Source organism: Podarcis pityusensis, assembly GCF_964106645.2.
Source record: "Podarcis pityusensis genome assembly, chromosome: 5".
Classification (NCBI taxonomy): domain Eukaryota; kingdom Metazoa; phylum Chordata; class Lepidosauria; order Squamata; family Lacertidae; genus Podarcis; species Podarcis pityusensis.
In genome coordinates this window covers 49,284,788-49,310,042 of record NC_138032.1, presented here as the reverse complement: position 1 = coordinate 49,310,042, position 25,255 = coordinate 49,284,788, and the positions used below count along the sequence as shown (strand labels likewise).

Sequence of the window (25,255 nt, the reverse complement as noted above, 5' to 3'; positions counted from 1 at the left end):
GCCTTCCTTATTCAAGCAGGAAGTCTCAGTAAAGTTGATGAGACTTCTGGGTGTGCAAGGAATGTAGAAACAGATCTCTTACAAACTGGTAGTATATTCTCTAAGAGAGACACAAACTTGTCTACATCTCTCGTTAAAGGTTTTGTTGCAAAAGCATTTTCGGTGCCCCTTCCCTTGTTATTTTACTTAGCTGCCAGTGATAGTAGTGAACCAATTTCTACTAAATCCAATTGTTTCACGGTCCTGTGCAAGAAAGCTATTGTTTCTCGAGGATCAGCAATGTTCATCAAGGCTAATAGTGCCCCTAACCTTGATTTAATTTATTTAAAGCTAAAACAAATGGCTAAAAACAAAACGACTGGCTAGTACTTCATAATTGGCCTAGCAAGTTAAAGCTCAGTTATCTTCTCAGTAAATATTTATACTGTCATTCTTTCCCATTCATTCTGCATTTCACACACACACACACACACACACACACACACACACACAGACTGTAGCCTACATCTGCAATTCATTGACTTTACAATTTACCACATGTTGAGATGGAGAGGTCTCAGCTCCATTTGAATCATTGCACAAATATGCAAGTGATTTATCGTTTTAAAACTGAAGACTGCAAAAGAACGACTCCACTTTTCCTGCACATTACTCCTCCTGGCAGACCACAAACAATTACAGTTCGTACTAATTAAGCTCTGTAAAATGTGCTGTACCCTGTTAATGCCAACCAGGCCCCCAAATTTCTCTTTCCCAAGCCAAAGTTTAGCTAGCAACTTAACTCATTCATGGCTGCCTGCTTGACTGTGTACAGCTTCAAGAATAATGAGGATCAGGGTTTTGGAGTACTTGAACAAAAACACACAAAAGAACAGACCAAGTGCCAACCTGGAATTAAACAGGGAGTTGCAAATGAATGAATTCTCTTGGGAAACAGACAAACACCACTGTTGATAACCTGCTAAAAGGTCCTACCACATCACCTCTGTAATGTGGTGTTAAGGGATTCAGATTTATCCCTAGGGGCTAATAAGTTACAGAACTCCACCGGTTAGGAAAATTCATAAAACATTATGTCCTAGGCTTCTTGAACATTTACTAGTGGAAAGTTGTTGGGGTTTTTTTTAAAAAAAAAATACAATTTTATATTTTGCAGGGGGAAATGACTCAGTATTTTAAATGGAAGGGGGTAAAAACATATGGGAGAAAACCAATATATGTATTATTTTCATACTCCCTTGCCCAAATTAGTATCTCTAAAATGAATGTGATAATGCACCTAACTAGACTGCTGAGGTGGGTGGATATATTCCTAGGACTTATTTAAAAACCCTGATTTATCCTTTGGCCTATTTTTATAATTTAGGGTTTGGCTTTTTTTTAAAAAAAAAAAGAAGCATCATCATATAGAGTAAGAGAAAAGCACTCTTGCATTTAAAAGCATTTAAACAATGCACTTGTTTAATCCAGGCAGAACGAGAGAGGGGGCCCCTCAAGTGATGCTTCGCCTTGGCCCCAAAGACTTTCCTGACACATGAGCCAATCATTCCCTAGATGCCCAGCTTCCCCTTTAGCAGCTGATCTCAGAAATATTTTTTTCAAGCACCCCTACACACTAGCATTCTTCCTTATTTGCTCCTGGCCTCTGGATTTTACCACATTCTTTCCCAGATACACATTTTTTTCCTGTGTTTTCTCTCCTGATCTGTCCCCTCTAAAAACCCAGATTTTACTCAGTTATCTAAAATAACGGGTGGGGAGGTAGGCACGTAATTTAAAACCAGACTTTGAAATGAAAAATGTATCATCTGTCTGCTATCTAGATATTCTTATTGAAATGCCACTTTCTTGCTTTATTTCAAGAAAGAAAGACAGAGATCAATCATAAACATACATCTGTTAAATATAGCCTAATGTAACTTGTTTATTAATTCAGGCATGGCAATTCCCCCCCCCCCCTGCTCAGCTACAACAAATATATTCAGGGTTATATCAGGTTTCTTTGAAAGTATTCTGGGAAATATTTTGCAGGGTTCCTGTCTAGATATCCTACCCAAGACTGCGAGCACGTTGATAAAGAATGCAGGCTGTGCGAAAGGTTTGCTTGAGCCACTACACATTGCCCCTCAGTATTTCAAGCGTTAACTCTGAATCATAGGAAAAGGCCAGCCGTGCAGTTAGGAGAACAAGCACCAAACTCCCACCAGCCCCCCCAAAACAATCTAAGCTTTTCATGGGTTTATTTCCCCAATTTCCCCATCTCTCATTGCTTATAATTAGTGAAAGAAACCTGACCCACTGCCAGTGTCTGTGGACCTTGGATATTATAAGGCCAGCGTGGCGTCAAATATCTTAACATTCGTAAGTGTTACGGGCTGTAAATAAACCCTGTAGATTTATGACCCTTCGCTGCCTGCCAGCAAATGACTGTGGCACATTTCTTTCAGCAGACCTGTTGAGGTGCAAGTTTGCCTTTGGTCGTAAAATTAACCATTTCCTTCACAAACATGCCCAATTACGAGTCAGCGGGCAAGGCTCTGCCTGCATATTTGCCATAGCTCAGTACAAAGAGAATACACACACACACATACACACACAAAGGCTTGGGTGAGTACAAACTCTCTTACTATGCAAACAATCCAGCAGCTGCAGCTGCAGCAGTTAAAAAGTCTGGAGCAAGCAAGAAACAAAAAGTTCCCACAACAGGTAAGGTGTGGGAAGGAGAACATTCTGATTCCACCTACATCCCTGAATGCACTTACAAAAACACACATCCATGCCCTCTTATCTGCAAGGGCTCTTTTGTTGGAAACTAGGTGCACTCTGACCCAAAGAGTGCATCCCTTCTTCATTTTATTGTGGCAGCATGCATGTTTCAAGAGCAGCCACAATGTGCCTCACAAATGTTTTCTCCCCTCAACACCCCCCCCCCCCGCAAACAGTCACCTACTCCCCTGTTCAGGAAAGCATTTGCTAAATCCAGGTTGTCTCATGCTTAACAGCCAATAATCCAACTTCCACATAACTACCAGACAGCTGGAAATGGGGGGCCTTACAGTTTTAGTCATGGTGCAGTGTGGAAACACATACATGCATGCAAAAAAAAAGAAAGGCAGAAAAAGAAATCTACAGCTGTCCTTTCTCTATTCTGCTTTTTTTAAAAGGGGAGGGGTAGCATTTTCTTAGGAATCCATGAAAACTGGAACTTTCAAATCAAGAGCCAAATCTTAGTATACTTATTTAAAAATACTACATCTTAGCATTGCCTTACAACAAAAGGCAATATTTGGGACCCTCACACAAAAAGATGCTGCAAATTTTGCCACAAGTCAGAAGCGTCAAACTTTTACTTCTCTGGGCTCACAAGCTTGCATTCCACTTCCAAAGGAGGACTGGCTCTTAAAATTCACTGATTCCCTCTCTGTCCTGCAACCTTAAAATCATGCTGGAGAAGTTTAAATGCCTTTTTTTTAATAAAGAAGTTAACAAAGCTAATCCTAGTTGCTACGATATATTTCGCAAGCCACTTGCAAAGCAGAAACAGCGTTCTAACTGTGCTAAGAAGTGAGAGGTTTTCAGACTCCCGTGCTTCATTTGATTGGTGTCAGAAGATCATCGGCTGAGAATAGCTTGTTTCTACACAGTTACAGGGGGGAAAACTTCATTGTTGTTTTAAAGCCATCAAGAAGGTGAATGGTACAATTCAATGAATAGCTTATCTCTGCCATGAAGCGCAAACAGGCTGACATATGAAAACTGTATGTACCTTGTGAACATCCAACTAGTTTAACACCATAACCCTTATTTCAAAAATCAACTAAGCCCTCAACCTTAAAGATTAGTCAGGAATCAAACCATCACATTGGAAGCAGAAATCTTAACCGTGCGGAGCAATAAATATTTCTAAGGAAGATGAAAAAACAAATTAGCATAAATACCAAAGAAGGGCAGGAACACCTGTTCTTTGTTTTTCAGCATGATAAGCATTCCATTGTTCTCTATTTAAAATGTAATGACCTGTGTAATTACAGTAATATTACATTGTATTGCAGGGGCTCCAAATGTCACACTTTTGAAAAGTGTTGTCAAAACAATTCAAGACAGGGGAACAAGGGGGGGGGGGGGAAATACCATTAACTCTTCGTGCACCAGGATCTACATTCTTGTGCAGAAGATTATGTACTTCAGGAAATAAAAGGGAGAAAATACATTTTCCAATGCATTATTTTAAAATATTTCCATTAATGGGCATTTACCAGATCACAAGCCATATCACTTCCATATTTTCCCACACTAACCATTTTAGATTCAGATTGAAATGAAAGATGAGCACTGTGAAACAAATCTCGCCCACAAAAAGCAAATTAACAGTATGTTCATAACCAGAATTACATCTAACTACTTAATTGTTCTTCTGTTAAATTCTATTGCAACCACTACCACATTGCCTACACAAGTGTATTCTTTAATTCATTATTTCATTTCTAACAGAGCTCTCCTTACTGCATAGTGATCCTCTTCAGAGCCAGGCACATTACTTTAGCAAAAGCAAAATCAGCATTATGTAGAATAATCTTTTGTCATTTTAAAATAAAATTATTGCTAACAAGCTTTATGGACTCTTTGGCAATTAAAGCATTATTCCTAAAGTAATGTATTATTCATCATAAGCAGATTTAACGATACTTCCTAATTCTTTACATTTCTTAAAGCAGAAAATCGGAAATCAGTGTTCAGCTTATGTATTTCTAAGAACTGAAGGTTGCATATGAGAACAACAAATATTCCTCTAAATAAAAATAAAGAAATGAAAACCAAAAAGTAGGAAACAATATTGCAAAACAACTTGTTTAACCTTCAGTAAAAAATATGGTTCATGAGCTCATAATCCTGTGTGATAATTCTACCTATGTGTAAGACTCAATATTATTTATTTACTTACACCTTTGAGTTAAAAAGAACAGCCAAATTACAGGAATACACCTTGAACAGTATAAACTGAATAAATCATTTGTAATATTTAATCATTCTGGTTTGTACCATAAACGAATGCTGGGTTCTCTTTAAACCATAATTTATCTTGCTTTCACAAATGCAAACTCTACAAATCATTGGGAATAGAAGAAAGGGCCCAAAATATGCTATTGGCTTATGTGCAAATTGCCTACTGAATATGGAAAATGTCTTTTGAATCCATATGATGCTAAGGAACAAGGTCACCTGTTATATCAGTAAAATAATATATTTTTATACAATGAAATGAATTCACTGTAACAGTGTGCTATTATTAGAAAGAGAATGTTTAAATATGGCCAAGAAGAATTTTCTCCATTAACTAATAACTACTCTGGGGCCCTGATCAAACATCTATTCAAAACCTCGATACAAATAGTTCCCACTCATTTCAAAAGGTAATGGACTGCATCAATATTAAATCCTAAGTGCTTCTAGACAAAGATGTAAATAAATATAAAATTCTTTTTTTTCCAGGGGAATTTTTTCCCCCCTAATGCTCATCAGCCCCACTAATTTAAATTTGCAAAATTATTTCTATTTTGAACAGAAACCACTCTGAGGAATAATTTTAAAAGGTTATGCTTTCATAGTACATAATTAAAATAACCACAAAACAAACACTCTATGCCTACCAACATATAAGATATTTTACCTGTCCCATCACCTCTCCAATTACAAAATCCAGTCACCTTTCTTTTCCATTATGCTAAAACTGTGGTTACCAAAATGTCTCCTTGCTATGACCATAGCCCCAAAATAAAAGTAAATTATAAAATATCTTGACTGGGTTAACCTCATCCTTGAAAACATTTAAAAATACACAAGTAAACACTATTTTGTCATCTTTCCCCCTGTAATTTGTAATCTGAATTTGGACCTTAAGTAAAAACAAGCCTGATCTGACATTTTAAAAACAATTGTAGACTGGACACATTGAAAACATCCCATAGTCTAGAAACAGATTCAGCAGCTACCTAACAGTGGAACTTGTATTTCAAATAGCTGCCTCAAATGACCAAGTTAAAAGAAAAGAAGTGAGAATTCAAACAGTAGTTTGGAGGAGAGAGAATTAAGTGGATAGGTTGGGAAAGAATCAGTTAAAAGATGCAACAGAAAATGAGATAACAAATAAAATGTATACAAATCCTGCATTCCCTAGGGGAACTGGCTTTTTTTTTTAAAAAAAAGTTGTATTTGAAACAATGTTAATGAAGATTGTATTATGGTTGGGCAGAGGAAGTAGAGCTGGCATAAATCCATGAGGATGTGTGAGGAGCAACACCTCCCACCTCCCAAAAGTTTTAACAAAACCAGTCTGAGGGCTACAAGAAACTTATTCCCTCCATTCATACTGCCACACCTTCGGATCCTCCTGCCACACCAAAAGGTCATAAAGTACACATATTCTTCCAGATGAGCCCAGTTGTTTTGGAATACAAATACATATTCCTTTCAAGTGAGGGCTTGTTTCCTTATATAATGCTTTTAACTTTTGTTTGTTAATGGGAAGGCAGTGTCTGTTTGCAGGATTGCATTTGCCTTTTCTATACTATGTCCTGACTCTGCTGAGCCAAGCACAACTTCATATATATATATATATATATATATATATATATATATATATATGGCTTCGATATTTTCTTCCCAACACAATAAACATGGGGGTCACATCCACTATCTCCTTATGGAACTCATACATGTGATCTATTTAAATGAAAGCTGGTGACTTTAAGGAAAGCCAGTGTGCCAAGGAATGGAAAATAAAAATTTCTCGCCCCTTCCAAAAAAAAGATGCCAAAAAATTCTTACACAGAATAGCAGGAAGAGAAAACTGGGGAGGGGGGAGAAAGCTGTCTATAGTTAACTGCCACCCTTAAAATCTTTTAAACACAAAGAGTCCTAAAGTTTTTTAAACAAAAACAAAACCCGGATAAGATTTTACACCAATTAATCACTCGATGGCAACGCTGCCAGTAAATTAGTAACTCGGGAAGGTTTCAGCAAGCGAGCAAAGGGTTAAAAGGGGGAGGCAAGGAAAGGGGGAGGGGAGAGAAAGGAAACCCAGTCGCCACTCGAGAGGGGAGAAGGAAAACAGAGCGCGATAGAAATCGCAAAAAGAGTTTTGTGGGAAGGAGAGCGAAGGAGGCTCGCTTGCTGGGCGCGGGGGAAAAAATTAAAAAGCGGGAGCTGGGACTCCGGGTGCCCTTCGCATTGCCAAGTCCCAGGGCCGAAGCCCCAAAACTGAAAGTAAAGGAATCAACATGGCGAAGTGTAAACAGCCCCTTTCTCTGCCCTCCCCCCGCCCCCTCGGCGCGCAGTCAGCGGAAGGCGCAAAAGTTTTGGAAAGTTTCAGGCAGCGCCGCGGCGGTCGGGAGCGGAGGGGGCGGGCGGAGCAGGCGGCAGGGGGACCTGGGCGGGCGTGGGACGCAAATGCGCGGAAAACACAGCTCGTATTTACATATCTATACTGTATCTCTGTACATATGCACACGTTCGACTTACCGTTCTTGCCGTGGGCGAGAGGGAGCCATTGGGAAGGTAGGGGCCGGTCAGGTCGGGGATCATTATAAAGGGATACCCAGGATATGGTGGGCCCTTGAACAACCCTCCATCTTGCCTTTTCGCAGCTAACATGGCGGGGGAACGAGGCACAAGGAGAGAGAAAACAGAAAGCGGGGGGGAAATCACGGTTAGAAAAAGTGCTTCGCGAAACTTGGAAGAGCATTTGTTTGCGCAAACGGAGAGCACGGTTTTGGGGGTGCTCCAGATCCGCGCGCTCTCCCCCCCTCCACCACCCTGGAAAGGGGAAGGGGGTGGGTGGGATGGAGCCATCAAGCACAACTTACCTTCCTCTAAACTTTCTCTGGATTTATCTCTGAAACTTTCGGACCTAGGCGGGGGCCGCCTCTCCGCCTTGGATCAAAAGAGGGTGGAAAATAGCCAAAAAATAAAATAAAAGGGCACCGGGAGAGTAGATGAATGAGGCAGTTTGGTGAAGGGGAAAGGGGTAAAATAAAAGAAGCAAGGAGGAGAGAGAAAGAGAGAAGGGGGAGAGAACAAGTTAGAAGTTTGTGCAAAACTTGATACGGAAAATACAGAGATAACTGAACCCACCAGAGAAGCAACAGGGCAGTCGCCGACCATACTATAAGAAACAGAGTTGCAACTCCGGGCGAAAGCTCAGCTCCCCCACCCCCTCCATGGCATTTTTCTCTCCTCTCCCCACCCCCACCCCAAACTTCTTGCATCCCGTCTCCCCAGGAACCCCCAAGGTGGAGTAAGGCAGGTGTGCTGCAACGAGCGGCGGCGGGGCGGAGGGGGGGTCTCCTTACCTCCGAGTCTGAAGAGCTGTTTTGATTCGTTTCTGTTTCATTGACTAGCGACGATTTGACATCGGCTAAATCCCTCTCCGCCGACGAGTTCTCCGAGATCTTCTCTTCTTGCTCCCCTTCGTCTTTAAAAGAGATCAATTCATCGTTCGCCCCCAAATCGTCCCCTCCACCGCCATTTAGTTGCGGCATTTTCCTCCTGACTTACCCCACCAGCAGCAATTTTGCAAGGACAGAGGGGAGGGGAGGGAGAGAAGAAGGGGAAAGGGGGGGAGGAAAAAGGGGGAAGGATTAAAAAAAGAAAGAAAGAAAAGGGGGAAGTTTGCAATTTTTTGTTTTTTAAAAAAGTCCAAGGTGAAAGTTTTTTCCTTTTCCTTTTCTTTCCTCCTGGGGAGGGGAAAAGAGGGAGGAGGAGGAGGAGGGAGGGCAGTGTCCCTTCTCCTTTCCTTTTGCACCAGTGACTTTGGGTTTCTTCTTTTCCTTCTTCTGGATTTTCTCTCTCTCTCTCTCTCTCTCTTTTCTTCCGAAGATCAGATCAGCGTGTAAAGCGCGCGCACAGACACACGCGGGTAGACACACACAAAATTAATAATAAAAAAATTATATAAGGAGGGAGGGAGGGAGAGACGGGGGAGGGGGGAACTATAAAAAAATTGCAGCAAACAAACCAAACAACAAGTCAGCTGTAAAAAAGGGGGGGTAGAAGCCGCAGATATAGGGAGCCTGTGCCGCTCGGATTTGAGTGAGTTGAAGTTAGACTGAGAGCTTTTCAGTTCAAAGGCGGCGCTGATTGACAGATAGAAAAAGGGGGATCGAAATCCGGAGGAACGGAGAAGTCTGGGATCCAGGATTATTGACAGGGAAAAAGAAACACACTAGGCACTTAATGAGATGCAGGAGGGGGCGGGGGCTCCCCAATGACGTGTGCATAAATAAACAGGAGGAGGGGGGGAAGCGGAGAAACTAACAATGATCCTTTTTGGAGAGGGAGAGGGAGCGAGAACCAGGAGCGGGGTAGACGAGGGAGGAAGGAAGGAAGAAAGAAGGGAATGGTCCAGTGCAGACAATGCGAAAATAGGAGAGAGGGGCTTCGAGAGAAATGACCCAGAGGAAAGAAAACACAGGCTAAACACACACACACGCAATTAAAAGAAAATGGCACTGTGCCTCAGTTGTGCATTTGCGCGCAAAAATAGGCTAGAAGCAGCGGTGCAATTTGTTGAGCCGTCAACTTTCACACGCGGAGCACCGCAGTTGGGGCTGCTAACCTCTGGGCGTTTACTTGAAAGTAAGCCCCGTTGCGATTTCCGTCCCAGTAAGCGGGCTCCAGGACGGAACTGTTTGTCCCTGAGATATTTACATGGCTGCACTCAAATATATATTTATATATGTTGCTGTCCTGAGCAGCTAGGAAGTTTATTGGAGATAAACCTCGTGAGTATAGCTGAGCCAGGGCAGCAGCCGAGGCAGAGGGCGCCTCCCTCTCTCCCCTCTCCCTTCTGAGCAGAGTTTGCCTGGGACTTGAAAGCTGCTCCTGTAGGAGCGCGGCTGAGGAAGGCGCGCGCGCGCAGCGCCCTGCGCGCAGCTTCTCGGCAAGAAAGTGCCCCTGGCTCCGGAGGGGTTTCCTCCTCGGGCCTTGGGTAGGAGCCGCCCGGCGCCCTCCTCCGTAGCTCTCCTTCTCGGAAGGAAGATCGGCCGGGTTCCGCGGGGCTCGGAGCCTTGCGAGCGCCGGGGCAAAGTGTGCCAGAGCCCTTTTCCTGGAGAGGGATTAGGCGTCGCCTTCCCAAATAACGAGAGGGAGGGATGGCTCAGCACCATCCGCCGCTGCCCACCCCACCCCCTCCCGACTGGGGCTGGTGGAGATTGGCAGAGAGCGGTTGAATGGGAAGAAGTTAATTGTGGCGCGGGAGAATCAAGGGCTGCGAGACTCGAGGTGCGAAGCCTCCGTTGGCCGCTCTTGCTTGCGCGTCCCGTCACCCGGCTCCCCTCGCTCGCTCCTCCAGGAAAAAGAAAACAAACAAACAAGCAAAAACGCACTGGCTCTAGGGGACAGAAAATATGGCTTGTTTCTCTGTGTGTGATCCAACTGTGTGGTCCCCAAAGCAGGCTAGTAAATGAATTGCCAAATATAGATTATTGGGGGAGGGTGGGCGGAGGAGGAGGGTGGGGATGCAGTTCAGGAATGCGCAACAGAACATTCTTTTCCAGTTACCAGCCAGCGATCAGGCTCCAAACAGGCGCAAACTGGGAGCAGAAGAATAATGTGGCTGCTTTTTTAAAAAAGGAAAAAGAAAAGAAAAGAAAGAAAGACATCTGGCACCCGATTCTACTGTGCTGATGAGGGGAGTAAAACAAATTGATCTTCCAGCAGTGACAAATTGTAACAATGGAGGAGTCAATTGGAAACTTTAACATGGGCCAAGGAACAAAAGAGGAGACGGGAAGGAGGGGGGAGCGGGAGAGAAAGACACACACGGAGTAAATTCAAGGGGAATTAGTAAATTGCCTAATAGAAATGGTGTCAAAAAGAAAAAGAAAAAAGTACAGGCTGTACTAAATCCAAGCATTCCACACACACACAACAAGAAGCATAACCTGCTGCTCTTACTAAGAACCACTGGATCTTAAAGGGCTTCCAAAACAAAGCCAATCTGTCATGCAATATTTAGACAATTTAGAGGGTGGGAGATACCGGTATTCCCTAAAACTGTCTGCTCTGGGGAACATGAATGAAAAATAATAAAACAGCGATTGACACAGCATATATATATACCATAAGTTCACATAGAAATTTGCATACTAAAGGAAAGATGCAGGCAAAATAGATTTTTTTTAATAAAAAAAGAATCACGGCAACTTGCAATCAGGAAAACAGGAGTAAAGAGAAAAGGGACATGAAAAGAAGTAAAACAAATGTGTACATTTAATCAGACAGGATTGCATAGGACACAAAGAACAGGGCTAATTACTCTCAGCAGGTAGGAACTAACCTTCAGACTTCATAAATAAGTAAGTCTGTGAACAATGTCTAAGTGGGAGGATGGAGACAGAAAAAGGATTATTTCAAGACACCCAGAGAAAAAAGAAAAACACAAGAAGAATGAAATACTTCTCTGTTAAATCAATGTACAAATGGATTTAACAGTTTCTTTTTCTTCTGGGTTTTTGACCAACTTGCTTTCAGACATTCTGAAAAATAACTGTGTTTGGGATACATACTAGTCAATTGCCCCTGATCAGTATAATGAACCTGATATATTAACAAGTGGGTTTAACTGACAGTGTTTCTCACAATGTTGCTTTTTGTTTTGTTTTATTTTTAAATATCTTTTAACCCCAAGATAATATAAGAAAAATAATCAAATGCTGAATATTTCATTGGCTGTATGGAGCCATGTACTCTAGCTAAATGGAGGGATAGGTATTTACAACAGCTGGTAGGAAATGTCCTACTCAGAGCAAACCCATTGGAGTTAATGAACATGACTAACTTAAACCCACTGAAATCAACCTTAGCTGAATACAAATTTATAACCTGCTTTTCAGTGGGAATTGTCAAAGTGAGACAGAGTTTTAAAAATACAACATACATAAAATGTATGTTACAGACAGAGAGACGTGTCAAAAAAAATCCCCAAGAGGAAGCATTCATTATAACCACCACAATCCTAAAAACCTGCCTGGGGCTGCAAATATACACATTAATACTTTGTGGTAAGTCCTATTGACTCCAGTGTGACTTATCTCTGAGTAGACATAACATCATCAATAGAATGGTCTTGTTTCTTTGAAAGGGGCATGCTCCTGTGTCTGAATGTGGCAAACCAATGTCATTGTTATTACACAGCTAGTAGGGCAGGATAGCACAGGACACACAACCCACAAAGCACTTTTCATATGGCATTTCAATCCTAAACATAAGGGTCTCAATTCAGGGCTTCTGAGTGCACACAATCCTGACTGAAAGTGGATGCCATCATTCCCTTAAGTCAGGCATAGGCAAACTCAGCCCTCCAGAAGTTTTGAGACTATAGTTCCCATCATCCCTGACCACTGGTCCCGTTAGCTAGGGATGATGGGAGTTGTAGTCCCAAAACATCTGGAGGGCCAAGTCTGCCTATGCCTGCCATAAGCGCTTGGGAAAGGCTCACTCACTAAGCTGCCCCAAGGATCAGTGGTAGAGATGTGAGAGTCTCCCATATGCTCTGTGAATGCCATGTGGTCACCCATACATTATTTAGTTGGCTATTGCATTTATAGACTGCCTTTCTGTGAAGGCACCCAAGGCAATTCACCATTATTAACACAAAGAAAATTTACAAATATCTGCAGTCTGACTTCAGAAGCTGATGGTACTAGCTCTGAAGGCTGGGCTTCTCCTCTTTGCCTTAAGATGTGGGAAGATGGAAGTGGGGCTACCCCAGGATTCTCTCAGGCCATTGATAGTCCCTTCAGGAGTTGGCCTGGGCACCCTGGCTTCTGCCTTGCCTCAGGGCACTTAAGCCTTGTGTAGCCCAGGGAAGATGGGGGCAGAGCTACCCCAACAAATATTTCAAGCATCCTCCACAGAAGTGGTAACCATGCTGCCACTATGCCATGGTAATGCATGTAGGCCTTACAGTTCTGCAATTGCCATGGGACTTTTTTGTTTTTACTACAACTGACTAACAAGCTTCTACACTCATGAAGTTTTATCATTGTGGCTAATTATTGAAGAGCTTCCCTGCTCGCACAAGAATCACACAAGAGCATCTCCAAATGCACACTGCATTCTCCAAAGGTTACTAACAAAAGATCAGAATTGTCTGTGCATATACACACATTGCACTATGCCCATTGGGTGTGAGGGACGCGGGTAGCGCTGTGGGTTAAACCACAGAGCCTAGGACTCGCCAATCAGGTCGGTGGTTTGAATCCCCACAACGGGGTGAGCTCCTGTTGCTCGGTCCCTGCTCCTGCCAACCTAGCAGTTTGAAAGCACGTCGAAGTGCAAGTAGATAAATAGGTACCGCTCTGGCAGGAAGGTAAACGGTGTTTCCGTGCGCTGCTCTGGTTCGCCAGAAGCAGCTTAGTCATGCTGGCCACATGACCTGGAAGCCAATAAAGTGAGATGAGCGCTGCAACCCCAGAGTCGGTCACGACTGGACCTAATGGTCAGGGGCCCCTTTACCTTTCTAACCTAATAGAAGGGGAAGTGTAGTAAAAGCATACACAAGCATTTTGTGATGTCAGGGTCACTACAGGACAGAAGGAAACTTGGGAAAACCAGCACATGCGTTTTTTAGAAATATATTCCACCAAGTGAAATGGTTTTCTGTATTCTTCAGACATGTTTACATTGTGGTTGTGGCTAGCACTGTGGGAGAAGAATGGCTTTTGTAAACATATTTTGAAAATAATCCTAAAGAAATAATCCTTACATATTAACGTCTGCAATGGGGACAAGTTTATAGAAGCAACCAAATATTTAGTATTATATAAAACTATGTATATATGCTACATATCTGACAGTTTCACAACTCTTATCTAACCACATTTACTTGGAAGTAAATGCCACTGGTTTCAGTAGGACTTATTTCCAGATAAATGCACTTCGGTTTACAGCACTTTTTTATACAAGGAAACAAAAACTTACCAAGATCAGAAACACCTGTTTGCTCAAAGTTCTCAGGTTGAATCCTAGATGAAAACAAATGCATAACTTGCTATAGCCAAAGTAATACAATATTCGAGGGGAAATTCAGACTAATCCATTTTGTGAGCAATGTGATATATGATTTGAAAAGCACATTCTAACCAGCAGCTGCTATGTCAAACCCAAGTGCTTGGGGCATGGACTTCAACAACTTCTTCCTATATATGCTAGACTGCTGCCTTTTAAAACTGATGAAGTGACCCTGTCTGGACCACCAAAGTGCTTTCATAGTCAATAAATATAGCAGCCTGACGTCCAGGTGGCATGATCGTTGCACCTTTGTGTAGCTCAGTAGTAGATGGGTAGCCAAGGCAGCTGCATTAACAATAGTGTCACATGTTGCTGGCCAGGCAGTTCCATCAACAGTCTGGCTTCTGCCTTCTGCATCAGCTGGAACTTCTGTTCCAGGCCCAAACATAGGCATATTGAAGCATTGCATCTGTGATTATGAATGAACTGATTGATTTAAAGCATTTATATCTTGCTTTCCTTGCAATGCTTGAAGCAGCTTACAAAAAACAGTAAAATATTGAACAACACATACTAAAAGGTAGGCAAAGCAGCTATTTACAAACATTAACAAAAAGCTCGCAAGAGAATGAAATAGCATTCAGCAGGCACCTTAAAGACAGCAAGTAGAGTGCCAATCAAATATCTCTGGGAAGGATTTTCCAAAGGTACAGTGCCAGGCCCCCCAAAACCCCCGCGTGACACAAACTGATATGCAGTATGCTGTTTAATTGCACAAATTCAGAGACAGGAAGTCTTAGGAGCAAATTTTGGCTCAGGGGCTAAACATAAGCCAAATGTGGCCCTCCTGGACTCTCCCCTCCTGCTTTGAGACTTCCCTTCTCATTGGTCCTTTTCCACGTCCTTTGCCCAGCTGGACTATGTTATTCAAGAAGATAATGCTTCTTGCCGGGCTCACTTTGGCAGCACATATACTATAATAATGCTTCTTGCCTGCCTGAATGGAGGATGGAGAGAGAGAGGGCTCCCTAGAACATCATCTAGGGAGCATCATCTAGAGATCTTCATCTAGAGAGCCTACATACAAAGGAATGTTACATCACACATTAATGCTTTTGCCCACCCACACCCCTTGTTTTTGCCTCTAACCCAGTGGCATACTCAGAAGGGAACATGGCTGTCAGGCTGAAAAGGACTCGCCATACACCCAGCAAATCTGTAACCTATGGAGCCACTAATGATGCCTGCATTATTGGGCTATGTTAAGGCTTACTAAGGGCTAATTTCCCCACAGGAATCACAATTACTGAAGTTTGAAATGCTGTCTGGCAGTGTCAATGCTGACACAAGCAGCACAACCGAGAGGCAAAGTCCTCATAGAGGACTGTACCTGTTAGATTGCTGCTGAAGGAATGCCATTTTTAAATGCTCTTCCCTGTAAAAACATACTAGCACTTTTCATTTATTTATTTGTGCATTGGTTTAGTTCTTTGTAAACTTCTGCAACTCGCAGTCTGCCACTTGAAGTTGCAGCTGAAGCTACATGCGACATAATACAGACAATGATTTTAAAAATGGTGGAGCTATAAAAGTGCTAGCACATTTGCCAAGCTAGCTAAGCAGGGTCCAGTATAGTTTCACATTGGATGGGGGCCACATGTTAAGATTCCTGCAGGGGGTTGGACTAGATGACCCTCGTGGACACTTCCAACTCTACAATTCTACGATTCTATGAAAATACAAACAATTACAATTTCATGACAGGGAGAAATGTTTTACACTAACCACCTTCCTGTAGTGCTATTTTTCAAAAAGTATTTTTTATAAAAGGCAACTTTAAAAAGTATCTTCCACCTACAGCTTCATCCATGTATTATGAAATACTTAAAAAATCAAGGGTTATGAATACTTTCCATAAGACAGTGGTTTCCAAACTTTCTTTTCTTTTTATAAGATATTTATTAAAGTTTCAAAAATAAAAGAGAGTTACAATAGTAATAATAAGAAAGAATAAAAAAAGGAAGAAGAAAATACAAAATACAACAAATTTACAAAAAAGTAAAAACAATTAAAAACAAATCAATCTTTCCATATCTTATCTTTCACTCACTTGTTTCCCTGACCTCCTCACACCTCCCTTTTTTTGTATTCCAGTTCAGTAAGTTAATTCAGCAAATCCTTTCCCTCTTTGTTTTTATCTTAGACCTTTGTCTTAATATATAATAATTGTATATTCTCATCTGTTAACAGTCCATTTTTACATACTCCTTGTAGCATTACTACTAAAAACCCCTTAGCTTCATTTCAACATCATCCTAACATTCATTAATTTTACAGTATTTCTGTAGACAGTCTTTAAATTTCTTCCAATCTTCTTCCACCGACTCTTCTCCCTGGTCTCGGATTCTGCCAGTCATTTCCGCCAGTTCCATATAGTCCATCACCTTCATCTGCCATTCTTCCAGGGTGGGTAGATCTTGTGTCTTCCAGTACTTTGCAATAAGAATTCTTGCTGCTGTTGTGGCATACATAAAAAAAGTTCTATCCTTCTTTGGCACCAATTGGCCAACTATGCCCAGGAGAAAGGCCTCTGGTTTCTTCAGGAAGGTATATTTAAATACCTTTTTCATTTCATTATAGATCATCTCCCAGAAAGCCTTAATCCTTGGGCATGTCCACCAAAGGTGAAAGAATGTACCCTCAGTTTCTTTACATTTCCAACATTTATTATCGGGCAAATGATAAATTTTTGCAAGCTTGACTGGTGTCCTGTACCACCTGTATATCATTTTCATAATATTCTCTCTTAAGGCATTACATGCCGTGAACTTCATACCTGTGGTCCATAACTGTTCCCAGTCAGGCATCATAATGTTATGTCCAACATCTTGTGCCCATTTAATCATAACAGATTTCACTGTTTCATCTTGAGTATTCCATTTCAACAGCAAGTTATACATTCTTGACAAATTCTTAACTTTAGGATCTAACAGTTCTGTTTCCAATTTTGATTTTTCCACCTGGAAGCCAATTTTCTTGTCCAGATTGTATGCCTCCATTATCTGATAATAATGAAGCCAATCTCGCACTTTATTTTTTAGTTTTTCAAAGCTCTGCAATTTCAATTTATCTCCCTCTTGTTCCAGAATTTCCCAATATTTCGGCCATTTGGCCTCCATATTGAGCTTTTTCAGAGCCTTCGCTTCCATCGGTGACAGCCATCTTGGAGTTTTATTTTCAAGTAGATCCTTATATCTTGTCCAGACATTAAACAATGCTTTCCTGACAATATGATTTTTAAATGCTTTATGTGCTTTGACCTTATCATACCACAAATATGCATGCCACCCAAATACATTGTTAAAACCTTCTAAGTCCAAAATGTCTGTGTTTTCAAGAAGCAGCCATTCTCTCAGCCAACAAAATGCGGCTGATTCATAGTAAAGTTTAAGGTCTGGCAGGGCGAATCCACCTCTTTCTTTTGCATCCGTTAGTATTTTGAATTTTATTCTGGGCTTCTTGCCCTGCCAGACAAATCTGGAAATGTCTCTCTGCCACTTCTTGAAACAGTCCATTTTGTCCACAATTTGTAGTGTTTGAAACAAAAACAACATTCTTGGCAATACATTCATCTTTATCGCAGCGATATGGCCTAGCAGTGAAAGCTTCAAATTTGACCATATTTCTAAATCTTTTTTCACTTCAGTCCAACATTTTTCATAGTTATCCTTAAATAAATTCACATTTTTAGCAGTCATGTTAACCCCCAAATATTTCACTTTCTTAACCAGTGTTAATCCTGTCTCCTTCTGAAACCTCTCTCTCTCAATTGCTGTTAAATTTTTCTCTAAAACCTTAGTTTTTGACTTATTCAACTTAAATCCTGCAACCTGACCAAATTCTTGGATCAGTTCTATAACTCTTTTAGTACTAGATTCTGGCTCCTGTAATGTCAATACTAAGTCATCTGCAAATGCTTTCAATTTATACTGTTTAGCTCCGACTTGTATACCCTTAACCAATTGGTCCCTTCTAATCATATTTAAAAGTACCTCTAGGACCGATATAAAAAGCAATGGGGAAATTGGGCAACCTTGTCGTGTCCCTTTCTCTATCTTAAATTCCTCCGTCACCACATTGTTAACAATTAGTTTAGCCTTTTGTTCAGAATATATTGCACTTATACCGTTTTCAAAACCTTGACCAACCTCCATCCCCTGTAGGTTCTTCTTCATAAAACTCCAAGAAATGTTGTCAAAAGCTTTCTCCATGTCCACAAATATCAAAACTGCCTTGGTATTAATATTCACTTGTAATTTTTCTAAAATATTGATTATGTTTCTCATATTATCAGACAAGTGTCTACCCGGGAGGAAGCCTGCTTGATCTTTATGAATCTCTTCCACTAGCACTTTTTTTAGTCTTTTAGCCAAAATATCTGCAAAGATTTTATAATCCACATTAAGCAGTGATATGGGGCGGTAGTTCTTGAGCTGCGTCTTTTCAGTCTCTGTTTTTGGTATAAGTGTGATATACGCTTCCTTCCACGACTCTGGTGCCCTTTTCCCATCCATTATTTCATTACAGACTTCCTTTAAAGGTTGTACTAACCATTCTTTTAAAGATCTATGGTATCTAGAAGTCAGTCCATCCGGTCCTGGAGATTTACCTAATTGCATATTCTGAATGGCACCTTCTACCTCCTGTTCAGTTATTTTGTAGTTCAACATTAATTTATTTTCTTGAGAGATTTTTTTGTAATCCATTTATTTTCAAAAATCGATCTACATCAATTTCTTTCTGTGGCCCTTGTGTATATAATTGTTTAAAATACCTCTGGAAACAGTTTCTAATCTTGAACTTTCCCCCCATGGACCACTTTAGAATTACTCAAGGTCCTGTGGGTCCTGTTGTAGCAATTGTACTAGGTGCTATATGATTTTTAATTTTATTTTTGTGGCTTCTTTTATTTCTAATATTGTGTTGCAGTTTGCACTCCTCTACAGAATTCAGACTGTGAGGCTATAAAATACAATACAAGAAACTAAAACAGCAATTAAAAATCAATATGATTATTTAATGCAGATTTACCACGGCTCACCTGAATGAAGTTTGTGGACCACTGCTTTTCCATAGACCACACTTTAGGAGCCCATATTTATGTTAAGCACATGGATTACTTTAATTAGAAAAATATACATTTTTTAAAGTATAATTAATCTCACTTCAACACACACAAGGAGAAACTGGAAAAGGAATGGATCCCACTTACATGTCTCTAAAAGCAAAGCCATAACTTAAGCTACTCATAACACATGGACCCAGTGTGGATTAGTGGAGAGAGTATTGGAGTAGGATCCAGAAGACTCAGGTTCAACTCCACCCATGAAACTCACTTAGGCTGCAATCCTAACCCACTTACTTGGGAGTAAGCCACACTCAACTCATCAGGACTTACTTCTGAGTAGACATGGGTAGTATTTTAGTCTGTGACCCTTGACCACTCAGCCTAACCTACCTTACAAGTTACTGAGAGGCTTAAAAGGTGGATTCAATATTTGTGTCCCTGAGCTCCTTGCAGGAAAGGTGGCTACGCAGATAATAATAACTGATCTGAGATAAATGTATTTTGTATTAAAGCATCTACACCTATAATTTAGATTGGACTGTACGTATTATAAGAAGGAGCCAAGCAAGGACGTTTGAACAATGATACCAGTTTAAGCTCCCTCCAAATCCTATGAAAAGTAATATTGCAGGTAAATCTTGTCTCCTTTGAAATAGCTTGGAGTTTTGCCACTGACCTCAAGATAACTGGGATTTCTGCCAGAATTCTTTATGTATGCTTAAAATGGTCTGCTAAATTTGCTTTGGATCCCCTAGCATACCTGACCTTTGCTTTTTGCAGAACTGCTTGGGAAAATGCACACAAGCTAACTATCTCAGCAAGATAAGGAGCCTTGAGCTGATCCTGTAACTTGTTATAAGGTGTTTTGTAAACCCATGATCAGTCACTTACTATTTTACATGGAAATAAGCCATATTTTCTGTCAACCTATTTTTGCATAAATGAGTTTAAGGTCATACCCTCACTGAATTAGACAACATATGCTTTAGACTTCAAGCCATCTTATCCAAAGTAAGGTGGCTGAAGTCAATAGAACTTCTTTAGCTGTCTGAATCATTCATTCAAGAGTAGCCCCATTGTCTGTAGTGGGATTTCAGCGAGTGCATTCCAGTTATGAGCCATGTGTCTTGAAGATACCAGTCTTCAAAAATATATGATCAATGAGTAATACGTTTTCAGAAATAAGTCCATTTAGGTATGCCACTGAACAAACCAAAACAGCACCCCGATACAACAGAGTTGCTATCAAATACTGCTGTTCCAATTTCCAAATGTTCCAATTTCTGTTCGCCAGACTGATGTAATATTTTCAGTTAATTTCATACACTGGTACCTCAGGTTACATATGCTTCAGGTTACAGACTCCACTAACCCAGAAATAGTGCTTCAGGTTAAGAACTTTGCTTCAGGATGAGAACAGAAATCGTGCTCCAGTGGTGCGGCGGCACCAGGAGGCCCCATTAGCTAAAGTGGTGCTTCAGGTTAAGAACAGTTTCAGGTTAAGTACGGACCTCTGGAACGAATTAAGTACTTAACCCAAGGTACCACTGTATTAAAATAGCCAGTTGGTTGTTGACTAGACCAGCCAGTTTTGGGGACCCTTCAACAGATTTGTTTTATTTATGTCACCTTCATCTGAATTTTTTATTATTATTATTATTATTATTATTATTATTATTATGCTTTCATACAGGCGCATATGAGCAATACAACTGACAGGGAAAGGGTTTGGCTACTGTGCAAATGCAATCCCTCACACCATTAGCACAGTCTTTATAACAGCTGTTGGAGTTTGACTGTCCTGCCTCCAATTTGGGTATTATTTAGGCTAGGTTCCTATCTCCTAGCCTCTCAGCTTCACTTGGCCTGGCTTGGTGAAGTTGCATTGCCTGTTAACTGGTTCCTCGGGCATCTTGGCAGTGGGAGAATTCACAGTAGCATCAGGGAATGAAAGGAAGAAAATCCATGCTGTCCCCTCCCCAGAAACTGGACTTGTTCTCCCATCTTAGCCCACTCAAGATGGCACCATTTTCAGAAGTGAGATTACACTGGCGGCAGGACATCAAATAACAAGCCTTGCTGGGGCCTCAGGCCTTCCTCCAGAAAAAGGAGGGATGCTAGAAGAGCTTCTGATACCAGCCCAGTTCTAAGTCCTCACTTTATCCACTATGCTACAGTGTCTATCTGCAACCATGTTAGTTTAAACCTGATTGCTTGCAATTGGATGTGTGCATTTCTGTGTCCCTATTAGAGCAAACAGAAATTACATTGCAATCATGTTTCCCTACATTTTATGCATTTTAAAATTTTCGTGTGAAATCTGAGAATTGGGGGTGGATGGATAAATACTCCCAAGAGTGTGCATCAAAAGCATTCTCTGTTTGCTTTTCTTTTATAAGTTTGAACACTGGAGTGTTTCTGTAAGAACGTTATTAAAAGGAATCCAATTTTTTAAAACAAAAAACAAATCCCAGCCTTTTTGGTACTTAACGTCTTAAAAGCCAAGCTTCTTTTTACTAGCCATGCCTATGTAGACCACTAAATTCTTTGAACCTATATTCTGCTATAATTCTAAGGTTTATTAGTAAGTTTCACCAGACAACAAAAATATTATTAGTCTGAAAGAAAGGGGCAGTGATCGAAATGTAATCTCACAATATCATGAGGCAATATCAAGCTTAATACATGTATGTAACAAGGACCGAGGCTCTGAAAAACCAAACCATCCATAAATTTACCATTTTTATTGACAGCGTGTCTTTTAACCCTAAACAGCAATGGAAGAAGACCAATAAATGAAACATTTACTGAATAACTTGCCTTATTTTCAAGTGGTGTGTGATTCCTTTCTAGCTGTCTCTAGAAGATGTTTTTAGCCTAATTTGCTCCCTAGAAATTTCACTCACTAGAGTTCTACATCTATGACGTTTCATTGCCTGAAGCCAAGTCTGAATAAGAACTTTCTTAAGATATACTTATCCTAATGCCCGTCTATAAGCATTGGGCTCCTTTAGTTTGATTTATTTGTACTATACTGATATATAGTTTGCATGCATTCTGACATCCAGTTTCACAGGACAACTCTTAAGGTTTCCATTTATTTATCTTATTTAGATACAGTTCTTGAATTTATGTGCCACATTCCCTACCAATGAAAATTGTGCCTGAAGCAGTGCATAACCACAACAAAACAATAAAAAATGTGACAAAACACAAATCTAAAAAAACCCTTTCTGAAAACCCAGTAACATCTAAGAGAGTAGTAACAGAGCCAGGTAAAATTCCCCATAGATAAACAAAAGGAGTTACTATTATCAGCAAGCAGGAGACACTGAGAAAAGAGCCAGAGAGAAAACATGTAAAGATGAGGTGCCATGTGTCTCAGTTGGCAGCAAAGTGTTCCAGTTCATTTAAAACAGATGTAGGTGCTTTCAATCTCATGTTTACCACCACAATGTATAAGAGGAGAAGAAAGGGGATGTCAAGGATTTCCTTCTGCTGGATGCAATGTAGCAAATGTTAGCATCCTATCAGTTGAATTAGTGTGCAGCTAAATGTTTCAATGGGTCTTAAACATGAGCGACCTCCATTGGATTGTGTCCTTTGCATTTGAAGACTGGGACACTTATCACACCTAAAATGGTCACCACTTAACTACATCAGTGCTTTTTTCCCCCTAAAAAAAATGTTTAGGGTTACTCTCATTTTCCTACTCATATTGAAATACAGTGGTACCTCAGGTTAAGAACTTAATTCGTTCCAGAGGTCCGTTCTTAACCTGAAACTGTTCTTAACCTGAGCTACCACTTTAGCTAATGGGACCTCCCGCTGCCGCACCGCGATTTCTGTTCTCATCCTGAAGCAAAGTTCTTAACCCGAGGTACTATTTCTGGGTTAGCGGAGTCTGTAACCTGAAGTGTCTGTAACCCGAAGCGTCTGTAACCCGAGGTACCACTGTACTGCCCCTCAATGAGTCCAAACCTAATTCACAAAATGTTTAGGGGTATGCGTACCCCTGTGTCCCCCTAGAAAAAAGCACTGACTACACCTAAAATAATAAATATGCAATATAATAAAGGGAGGTATGTCTAGTAGGGGTGCAGCACATTGAAATGAATGAAACAAGTGAACCACTACTATAGTTAAGTCCCATTCATTGTGTTGGATTCACCTATAGTACCCTGTCAGCGGCAGCCCTACACAAGGACTTCCATTTGTGGAACGGCCCTTTCCTACTCTCCTCCTCGTCCTGTGCGCCCACTGAAATTGGCCCCTTAGAGCCAGGAGAAACCCCAGAACAGCATGCAGCAGGAAGAGAGTGGGGATGATTCCATGTGACAAGCTGAAATGCTTGCAATGAATGGACTGTTGGGAAGAATATAAAGTTGAACTCCACCCGTTGTTTTCAGTGGGACTCATCCGCAACTTACTATACCTGGATAAAGGCATAAGGATGAGATACAGTGCAGTCACAGCAGATGTTCACTAGTGCCACAGGCCTTGTCTATCCTCCTCTTCCCCACTCCACCACATTCCCTGCAAAAATCTTCTCTAGAGAGTTTGGGAACCACCGGATGTCCCACTGTGCTAGCAAAGATCCTTTTGCACAACTGAATCTCTCTCTCTCTAAATGTTTAATGTCTGACCAGATCCATTATCATGAAAGTGATTAATGCCCTAAGCTACCCACCCTTCCCCCCTATACTGCTTAAAAATAAAATAAAATATAAAAATAAAATAAAGTGTGTGTGTGTGTGTGTGTGTGCATTATCTGCTATTTAGTGCATCCACGAACACAAGTCAAATGAGCAGCTTCTTGCTTTTTTCAAGCAGACTGTCACTAGTATGCTCAGATACATGATTCTCTTTGCAGCTGAGAAATGAAGCTCCTGCATACAAAAAAGACGTGGCAAGGGAGACGTTTCTGGTTTCGGCTGTTGTCTCAGGCACATTCAGTATGTGTGTAGCCTAAGGGCATAAGTAAGCAGAGGAGATAGAATGGACAGGCCTTCCTGTAGTACAGTTAAGTGTCAATCTGCTATCCAAGTAATATGTACAGTAACAACATCTAGAGTATTCCCAGAGAGATCAATATCAAGAGTACCTTTGAGAATTTCTATTATTTTATATTTATCTATCTTGGGAGAATACAGAAGCCTGAATCAGAAGCAGTGCTCTGGTTGTCATTCGCTAGGCTATATAGACCCTATCATAAAGAAAACAAAGTCCTTGTGTCAGAAAAGCTGCAAACTATATAAATTTAGGCTGCAATTCTAAACCCACTTACCTGTGAATAAGGTCCATTGAATTCAATAGGATTTACTTCTAAGCAGTCATGGCTAGGATTGGGCTGCTGTCCATCCAGCTTAAATCGAAGAAAATAATGATCCCAGAGCACCAATATGTAAACACTCTTGTAATTTTAATATTTGAAGTTTTATTTTGTCTAATATTTTGTCGGGAGCTGCTCAGAGTGGCTGGGGCAGCTCAATCAGATGGATGGCATATTATTATTATTATTATTATTATTATTATTATTATACAGTGGAACCTTGGTTTTTGAGCGTCTTGGAAGCTGAACTATTCGTAACCCAAACGCCAAAAACCCAGAAGTGAATGCTTCTGTTTTCGAACTCGCCTCTGAACGGCTTCCGAGGCGTATTTCTCCATTGAAATTGCCAACCGCCCATTGCGCCTCAGTTGTCGAAGGTTTCGCAAGTCAAACGATCTTCCAGAACGGATTACGTTCGACAACTGAGGTTCCACTGTATAATAATTAAGGAGAATAAAAGTGGCATGCGGCATGGGTAAATTAACAGATACCTATTCCCTCTTGGTGCCTGGTCTTGGGCATTTCTCAGTGAGGATGTGTGCATAGAAGAAGAGTCGGGAAATGTGGGGTTTTGTTGCTATATGCAGTGAAGCTGGATGGATGTCTTTCATTTATTTTAAAATATTCACATTCTGAAAGCCCTGTGTCCCCCAACACAGTTTGTGCCCGTGTGTGTACTTCTGAATAGGCCTAAAGTGATTGATTAGCCACTAATAACACTTCCACTCTTTAAGGGCAATACTGTTGAAGTGTCTTTATTTAGGTTGCACTCCTGAACACACTTA

At 40.9% G+C, this 25,255-nt stretch overlaps 1 protein-coding gene and 1 long non-coding RNA gene across 40 annotated transcripts in view; both read right to left on the bottom strand.

Moving 5' to 3' along the window:
- TCF7L2 (transcription factor 7 like 2) overlaps positions 1 to 9,656 on the bottom strand; it is a 205,556-nt gene extending 195,900 nt beyond the window's left edge. For 4 of the 39 annotated variants that reach the window (XM_081006414.1, XM_081006431.1, XM_081006434.1 and 1 more), the window contains exons 1-3: positions 8,349 to 9,653; positions 7,863 to 7,929; positions 7,519 to 7,643 (exon numbers count right to left, since the gene is read on the bottom strand). In XM_081006414.1, the coding sequence (XP_080862540.1) occupies positions 7,519 to 7,643; positions 7,863 to 7,929; positions 8,349 to 8,537 (381 nt within the window). In that variant the 5' untranslated portion in view covers positions 8,538 to 9,653. Of the gene's footprint in view, positions 1 to 7,518; positions 7,644 to 7,862; positions 7,930 to 8,348 lie in introns of all 39 variants that reach the window. The other 35 variants (XM_081006428.1, XM_081006433.1, XM_081006416.1 and 32 more) reach the window with 25 other exon arrangements.
- Positions 9,657 to 13,980: 4,324 nt separating this feature from the next.
- The window catches only part of LOC308477682, a 30,401-nt gene continuing 19,126 nt past the window's right edge, over positions 13,981 to 25,255 (bottom strand). Inside the window, exon 3 of the long non-coding RNA XR_013986663.1 lies at positions 13,981 to 14,024. This is a non-coding gene — a long non-coding RNA (uncharacterized lncRNA). The remainder of the gene's footprint in view (positions 14,025 to 25,255) is intronic.